Below are 8,581 nucleotides of genomic sequence, written 5' to 3'. Positions count from 1 at the left end.
CTTTAGTGGCCTCTCCAAGCCAAGCACTTGCCGTCAGACGTGGCGCCAGTACCTGTAGATCTGAGCAAACTCCTCTTCTCAAGGTCTCCAAACATCCTGAGGTTCCTGCACCTGCCAAGAAGCGACCTTGTGGATGCACCTGGGGGGCTGCTGGGAACTCGGAAGCAAGGTATCGGGCCAACGTCTCCAAGGGGCCTTACAGCTCCATGTTTCGTGGAGTCAACCTTAGTCCCTTAGAGCTGCCTGGTCAGATCGAGCCTATGCCCGGCTCTCAAATAGGACATTCCAGTCAAAGCCTTGGTAAAATGCCCCGTGTTTCTAATGAACAGATTCTTGTTGAATGTATGCAAGCAACTGTAGTTGCCACGAAAGAAAGAACACTTACTGAGAGACAGTCTCCTTGCGGAAGAACAAACATGAGAGACCCAACAATATTTCCAACAAGAGTCACAAAACTATAATCTTCCTCCATTTATTTAGCCCTATCTTACTAACTCTTGTTCAGTTTGAATGCAGCTTTTTACTTCTGGAAATGTTTACATGTTTGTTTTATGATCTTGAAGATGTCAAATGCCTGCTTGTCCTAAAAGTCCTTTCTGTAAATGCCTTTGAAGATGAACACGTTTTGCTAGAGCCTCGGAACAGTAACTGTAAATGACAAAAGACTAAAAAATGAAGTGGCTAACAATCCGAGAGGAGAGTTCTCTGTGATGCAGTTCGCAAGGAAATTCGGTTATTTCTGTGACACGTAACACTGATCATCAGAATACCACGTGAGGACCTTATACCAAAACACATAAAAGCTTTAGAAATTATATATATAATATATATCTGTATAATTTCTATATATAATATATAGAATATATATAATTTCTATATAATGTGTATATATATCTCCCCCTCCCCCGCCGGCCCCAGGGAGGCAAGGGGGCAGGACCATGTCACACCCCTCTTGACTCTAACAAAACTGCACTTGGGAAGACCCTATCAGTTTCAGTGTATTCCTTGCCTCCAGGAGCCGGCAGGGAAGGAATTTTCCTGGGGAAAGGGACCTAAAAACTGCATTTCCTGGGTGATAGGACTGAGGGCCCCAACCTGCTAGAGCGACCTCTTGGCTTCCCTCCCCTCCCCCTGGCTCTCAGGCCCCTTACTGGAATCTTCTTCTCCCCTGTATTTTAAGGGTAAGCCTTTGTTTGAGCAGATTTGATCTTCCTGTGAGGCAACAGCGCCCCCAAGTGATCAAGAGAGATTGAGACACTGAGAAGAGGGTTATATATGGGCGTAACTTTCCACGTCGTCTGAGGGACGGGGAACACAGTTAACATTTGCCAGAGTTTACATTTGTCCTATTTCCTTTTGTATCTTTTTGGGAATAAGGCGTATCGGTGATTTCTCTAATTATGCTTAGAGCTAACACTGATCTCGGCGACCTCTCTCTCCACACCCCTGTCCTAACCCGTTTTCCCGGGAGACCCCTGCAAAGGCTCAGAGTCACCTGTGGGCTTGGCCAGCCTCCAGCCCCTGTGATGGAATCAGGTGCTTATCCAGGCGTTTCTCTGCAGGTGCGTTGTCCGTGCTGCTGACACCTGCAGTCCGCGCCCACCGCTGAGTGCAGAGCCCCTTCCCCCTCTAGGAAGGACACCGGTCATTAGGACCCACCCTAATGACCCCATTTTAACTTAATTACCTCTGTAAGGACCTCATCTCCAAATAAGGTCTGCTGAGATACTGAGGGCTAGGACTCCCACGCATCTTTCCTTTCTTGGGGCTGCGCCGCGGTACATTTCAGCCCCAAACAGGTAAATATAGCTTTCTAAAGGAAATGGCTTCAAAAACCATATTTAGGGGCGCCTGGGTGGCTCAACAGGTTAAGCATCCAACTTCAGCTCAGGTCATGATAGCAGGGTCTGTGGGTTCGAGTCCCGCGTCGGGCTCTGTGCTGACGGCTCGGAGCCTGGAGCCTGCTTCGGGTTCTGTGTGTGTCTCTCTCTGCCCCTCCCCATTTTGTGCTCGGTCTCTCTCTCTTTCTCTCAAATATAAATAAACATTAAAAAAAAGTTTTAAAATCATATTTAAAGGGAAAGAATGATCGAGCTATTTCCATTGTCTGTTCTTTGAAGAAAATGTCCCCTCTCGTGATTTCGGCAAGGGCAGATGCCCTTAGGTGGGAAGCTAATATACGACTGTATAAAAACTTCCAGAGAGAAAACATAGTAATATTGCTCTTGGCATATATTCATTTCTGCTTTTCTTCTGTAAAATCACTCTTGCTGTCGTTTTCTATTTAAAACCTGAGGCAATCTTTTTTAATCTTTATTTTTGAGAGAGAGAGAGAGAGAGAGAGAGACAGAGTGTGAGCAGGGGAGGAACAGAGAGAGAGGGAGACCCAGAATCCGAAGCAGCTCCAGGCTCCGAGCTGTCAGCACAGAGCCCGGTGTGGGGCTTGAACCCACTGACTGTGAGATCATGACCTGAAGTGAAGTCAGACACTTAAGTGACTGAGCCACCCAGGCGCCCCGAGGTAAATTTTAATTAAGAATGTAGCACGGATTTTTGCCTCTTGCCAAGGCGCAGTCAGGGACCAGATTTTCTCTCTCTGAAATAACCATAAAAGAAGCAAAACATAAAACATAGTAGTGTTTAAGCGAGTGGACCTCAGGCCATGAAAGATGGTGATTATTGGCACACGGGAAGGGAACAGGTGAGCCCCACAACTGCCCCAGTGCACTGCCTTAAGAGACAGTAAATTCGTCCAGGGTGACGAATCCTGGCAGAGCTCTGTAAGCACCCTGAGTTAAAGAGACTGAGCTGGAGGGCACCTGGGGGGCTCAGTCATTAAGCGTCCGACTCTTGGTTTTGGCTTAGGGCATGATCTCACAGTTCATGAGTTCGAGTCCTGTGTCGGGCTTCGCACTGCTGGTGTGAAGCCTGCTTGGGATTCTCTCTCTCTCTCTCTCTAAATAATTAAATAAACTAAATGAGAGAGAGAGAGAGTGAGAGAGAGAGAGAGCTGAGTGTCCAGAAAGACCAATGTGGCTAGAGTTTATGGGAGAGAGCACTGAGCAAGCAGCACAGAGAAGGAAGTTGGGAAACCCAGGGTCCCCTGGAGCACTTAGCAGAACAATGAGCTGACGTGAGGGGAAGGACCACCCGAAAGGATTAGAGTGAGTGGTGCCCCGCACTCACTCTAGGCAGGGACTCATATTATCCCACGTGCAGACTCTTCCAGCTTTAAAAGAAGAAAAAAACCATTCAGTGGCTTGCTCCTGGATCACTCCGATTAAAGCCCCGAAGCACCACATAAGGATTTCTACTATTCTGTGCCCACCGTGCTGTGAGAAGGCCAGGGCTAGCCCCGGGATGTCTGGCCAGCCCCCTGACGGATGGCCCCGGGTGTTGGAGCCACCCCTGAGGAAGTCCCATTGCGGAGCCGGATGAAGCGCTCCCTGCTGCGCCGTGCCTGACATTCTGCACCACAAAGTAGTGAAATGAGCCTAATAAACTGGTTTTCCTCATGGTATGCATGAGTAGAAAGGCTCTTCTGTATTTGAGTAATTCCTGCCTGTTTTCCCCTAGGGTGGATTAAAAAAAGGGGGGGGGGTAGTGATTAAAAGAAACTGTTGCAGACCTCTGAGCTCTCATCGCGGTTTATAAAGACTATGTGAGAGGGATTTTTTAAATAGTCAAATATAAAACTAAAAACAAACAAACAAACCTTTGTGGCTCAAAACCACAATCCTTTATTCTCAGGCTCACAGGTCAGTGGATCAGGTGGGAGACTCTGCTCCAGGAGTCTCAGCCTTGAAAGGACCCCGGGCATATTCTTACCACAGTAAGGCCAGAAGCTTCCAGAAGGATAAGGGAAAACACACAATGCCTCTTGAGGTCTGCATATAAAATGAAATTTTCAAGCACGAAGAAAGCATGTGTGATGGTGCGATGAGCAGGCTCGGTGAAGGCCGGGGGGGGGGGGGGGGGGGGGATTTGTGTCCATAGAATAATGCGGTGTGTCACAGTCAATGGCATGTTGCTTTTGGTGACATACCTTAGTGTTCCCATTCTTCGTTCACCCGCTTCTTTGCATTCCCAGTTATCGAATTAGATCAAATTCCCGAGGGAAATGCTTTCCAAGACTTCGCGATGAGCAGTGGGTGGTCAGCGCCAGATCCCGCCCTCGCTGTGCTGTTTGGCCTGCCTTAAGTGACCTAACCTCTCAGATCCTCAGTTGTTTCCCACCCCCACCCAAGCCCGCGGACTGAGCTCCTCCCCCTAAGGAGGCGGAGTCTTGCCCCCATGTCTCTGGCCCCGCCCCCACCGAGTCCCAGCCCCCGGTGGGCGGAGCTCTGGATGGACCAGCCTCACGTTGGCCCACAGCCCCTTCTGCGCCGACTCCGCAGGCGGCAAGCGCGCTCAATCCCACAGCACCCAGGACCGGGCGCTTCCAGGATGCCGGCGCAATGGCGCGGTGCCTTTTGGGAGTTGTAGTTCGCAGGAGCGGCGCGCGGACTTTAGCTTTGCTGGCGCGCACGCGCAGTCAGCGCTGGCCTGGCGCTCGGGCCTACCCGGGGAGGTCGTCACGGTGCTTTGTGCGACTGGCTAGTCCGCGCCACCGTGGGACTAGGGGTTTCTGGGGTCCGCCTCAGCCCGGTAAGACCGGAGGCCGAGGAGAACCAGACCCGAACCCAGAGAGCTCGGGGAAGCCGCTCGAGGCCTTCAAAGCCCGTGCCGGCGGGGAGGGGGGGGCGAGGGCACCGGTGTGTGGTTTGCGCGTGCGCGAGTGGGTGTGCGCGCGGGTGTCCGTGTCGCTTTGTCGCTGTATGTTCGCGACTCCAGTGCTGTGTGCGTGCGAGTCCCGCCCCGCCTGTGCACGTGCGTTTGCACGTGTGCTACTCCTGTACTTGGTGCGAGGAGTGGTGTGGCCGTGTGCGTGTGCCTGTGCGTCCCGCCCCGCGTGTCCCTGGGTTTGCCAGTGCGCGACTCCACAACTTTATGCGCGTGCAGCTGTGCGTGACTCACCGTGTGAGTCCGTCCCCCATGTCACCGTGTGTTTGCATGTGGCTGAGCCTGCCGGTGTATGCCTGTACAGGGGACGCAGCACGCATAGACTGTGTCTACATCTGGAGACCTGTGCCCATGAGTAACTTTAGGCACGTGTGGAATGTGTTCTCCTAGGTGTGAAGTGTGTGATTCCACACGGCCTGGGTGTGCAGCTGAAATCAGTGTTTCGATGGGTGTGTCTGCCATCCCGGAGCGGGTCGTTTTGTGTGCCCGAACACGACTGTGCAGGTGGAGGTCTGTGCAGGTCACAGGATTCGTTTAGGAGACACTGCGCAAGCCAGGGGTCAGTGCGGTTCCGCACGTGGGGGAGACCCTGCACACATGATTTTGGGCACGTGTGACGCTCTGCCCACCCCGTCCGACTGTGCATGTGTCCCAGAATCTTCCTTCATAGTTCCCATTTCTTTATCTCACAGATGCAGTCTGGACCCACTGATGCATGGCAGCCAGAGCAGGGGCCACAACGTGAGTGACATGGACAGGACCTGATGCTCCACAAGGTGGGTCCCAGTGCCCTGTGCCGCCTGTGGAGATGGTTCTGGAATTGGGCCAGGCCTAGCCCAGCTCTCACTGCTGCACAGACCCTGCTTGGTGTGACCGTCTCCCCCGCCATCCCTAAGGCCATCCCTAATCCCACCTGCGCTGCTTCAGTGTTCTCCGCCCCTCTGCTTTTCCTCTGTCTCCCCAGCCGTGGTTCTGCTCAGGACCTCGCCCCTGCTGCACTCACAGCCCAGAACGCTGGCTCCTTCACTTCTGGGCCCATACTCTCTTCTCCACAGTCAAGAGCATGCCTGGACTGTTTGAGGAGCAGCGGGGAGGCCTAGACTGGAGCAGTATGAGCCCGGGGCAAGCAAGGATGTCAGAGCAGATAAGCCCCAGAGCCGGGTGCCCCCGGCAAGGGCTCTAGCATTGCCAGGTCTGGGAGCTTTCTAGTTAGTATGTGGTGACAGCTTAACGGATGCTGGGCGTATGGCTCTGCGCTCAGCGGGTGCTGGGTGTTGCCGCTGTGGCACTGCCCCCGAGTCGGTGTCAGAGGGCCAAGACCAGCACCTCTCAGACGTTCCGTGCCCACGAATCACCTGGGGCTCCTGTAAAAAGCAGATTCTGAGTGGCTAGGCCTGCAGAGGGGCCCAAGCTCTGCGTCTGTCACGGGTAGCGCTGCTGTGCGTGCAGCCATGAGCCTTTGTTACACGCTCACAGTCCCTAAAACAGATGGTTGTGTTTGCCTGTTTCTCAGCCTAAATAGCATACTACCTGATAACACCCTTTGCTTCTTTTTTTTTTTTAACATTTTATTAATTTTTGAGAGACAGAGACAGTGTGATCAGGGGAGGGTCGGAGAGAGAGGGAGATACAGAATCCTAAGCAGGCTCCAGGCTCTGAGCTGTCAGCACAGAGCCTGATGTGGGGCTCGAACCCACGAACCGTTGAGATCATGACCCGAACCAAAGTCGGATGCCCATCCGACGGAGCCACTTAGGCACCCCAACCTTTTGGGGTTTTTTTTATGTTGTTTGTTTATTTTTGAGAGACAGAGAGCGACAGTGTGAGCAGGAGAGGGTCAGAGAGAGAGGGAGACACAATCGGAAGCAGGCTCCAGGCTCTGAGCCAGCTGTCAGCACAGAGCCCGACGCGGGGCTCAAACCCACGAACCATGAGATGATGACCTGAGCCGAAGCCGGGCCCTCAACCGACTGAGCCACCCAGGCGCCCCAACCCTTTGCTTCTTAACCTTGTTTGCCACCACTGTGTATCTGAGGTTCTGCACCGGCAGGGCAGGGGCGGTCATCCGTGTTGATGCTGTGACATACTCCATCGTATGAATATAGTATTCCACTGTTCCCTTAATATTGGACGGTTGGACTGTTTTCTAGCATTTGACTGTTAACAGAAAACCTTGGACAGGCCTCCTGGTACACATGTGTGCACGTTTCTCTTGCTTACATTCCAGAAAACGTAATTATTGGGCGACAGGGGACGCGTGTCCCCAGCTCTCCTAGAAAACGCCAGCGGCTCCTCCAGCGCAGGTGCCCCCGGCAGTGTTTTATGCATGAGTTTGGGGGCCACCTGTACCTTTGTGTATGATTTTTCTCCAGGGAAGAAAGCCCTCAGCGCAGCGCCCATGGCCAAGTGCAGCAGACCGGGTGTCATTCACAACAGATTGCATTTCCTCACAGGTCTGGAGGCCGGGGCTCCGGGACTAGGGCACCAGCCTGGCTGGGGTTCTGCAGAGAGCCGTCTTCCTGGCTTGCAGAAATCGCCTCCCCACTCTGTCCCCACATGGTGGAGAGAGGAGGCTCTGGTCTTCCTCCTATGAGGACACTGATGCCATCGTGGGGGCGGGGATGGGGACATTTAACCTCGTTATGTCCCAAAGCCCCCCCCTCCAGACACTATCACTTTAGTTAGGGCTGGGATCCATGAACTCTGGAGGAGACATGATTTGGTCCGTCGCGCCAGGTTGCAAGGCTCTGTTTAAGAGCTGTCAGATTCATGTTTTGCAAAGATCTTTTAAGATTGTTTGCAGGGGCGCCTGGGTGGCTCTGTCAGTTAAGCATTGGACTCTTGATTTCTGCTCAGGTCATCACCTCAGGGTTCGTGAGTTTGAGCCCCATGTTGGGCTCTGTGTTGACAGTGCAGAGCCTGCTTGGGATTCTCTCTCTCCCCCACCTCTGTCAAAATAAACTTTAAAAACAAAATTTAAGAATACAGCTGATTTCAGTTCTGTAAAGTCCGTGATCCGTAGTCAGAGGACACTTGGGAAATGTTCAGAGACATTTCAAGTGGTCACACCTTGGGGTGGTGCTCCTGGCATCCAGTGGGTAGATGCCAGGGATGCTAAGTACCCTCCAGTGCACAGGACGGCCCCCCCCCGCCCCCCAGCAGACCGTCGGCAGTGAGAAGGCTGAGACCCTGCACTAAGCCGTGTCCAGCCCAGGACAAACGAGCAACCCACATGTTGGTTTTTCTCTTTTCCTTCAGATCCAGGGAGGAAGACGTGAAAACAAGGCGGTGGCTCAAGGAACAGCGATGGAAGGACGCCTGACCGTGGCCACCCCCCGGGGCCCCGAGGTGGGGGAGACCTGGGAACAAGAGGGTCGGTTCAAGGGCCGGCAGGAGAACCAGGAAAGCTGTCTGAAGCAAGAGGCCACGGCCCCCGGGGAAGAGCCCACCGGGGACGGTGTGCAGGAGGGGGGCGACCTCGGTGGGGTGCCGGGAACCGGATCGAGCCCTCCCCTGCCCCAAGCCGGCAGCAGGCCCCAGAGGCGCAGTGCCCCCAGGAAGAACCCCAAGCAGAAGAGGGCGAACCCCGGCGGGGAGGAGGAAGGAGGGGGCGGTCCCCGGAAGCCGTGGAAGTGCGGGGACTGCGGCAAGGCCTTCAGCTACTGCTCGGCCTTCACCCTGCACCAGAGAATCCACACCGGCGAGAGGCCGTTCGCGTGTGCCGACTGCGGCAAGGCCTTCAGCCAGAGCGTCCACCTGACGCTGCACCGGCGCACGCACACGGGCGAGCGGCCGTACG

The 8,581-nt window shown here is 53.9% G+C and overlaps 1 protein-coding gene across 1 annotated transcript in view; it reads left to right on the top strand.

Annotated features, from left to right (window-relative positions):
* The first annotated feature begins 4,364 nt into the window (after positions 1-4,364).
* ZNF835 (zinc finger protein 835) overlaps positions 4,365-8,581 on the top strand; it is a 4,413-nt gene continuing 196 nt past the window's right edge. Inside the window, exons 1-3 of the mRNA XM_029924413.1 lie at positions 4,365-4,647; positions 5,475-5,558; positions 8,041-8,576. Of these exons, the coding sequence (XP_029780273.1) occupies positions 5,547-5,558; positions 8,041-8,576 (548 nt within the window). The 5' untranslated portion in view covers positions 4,365-4,647; positions 5,475-5,546. The remainder of the gene's footprint in view (positions 4,648-5,474; positions 5,559-8,040; positions 8,577-8,581) is intronic.

Source organism: Suricata suricatta, chromosome 16 (assembly GCF_006229205.1).
Source record: "Suricata suricatta isolate VVHF042 chromosome 16, meerkat_22Aug2017_6uvM2_HiC, whole genome shotgun sequence".
In the NCBI taxonomy this organism is placed as follows: domain Eukaryota; kingdom Metazoa; phylum Chordata; class Mammalia; order Carnivora; family Herpestidae; genus Suricata; species Suricata suricatta.
This window is presented reverse-complemented; position numbering and strand designations above follow the sequence as displayed.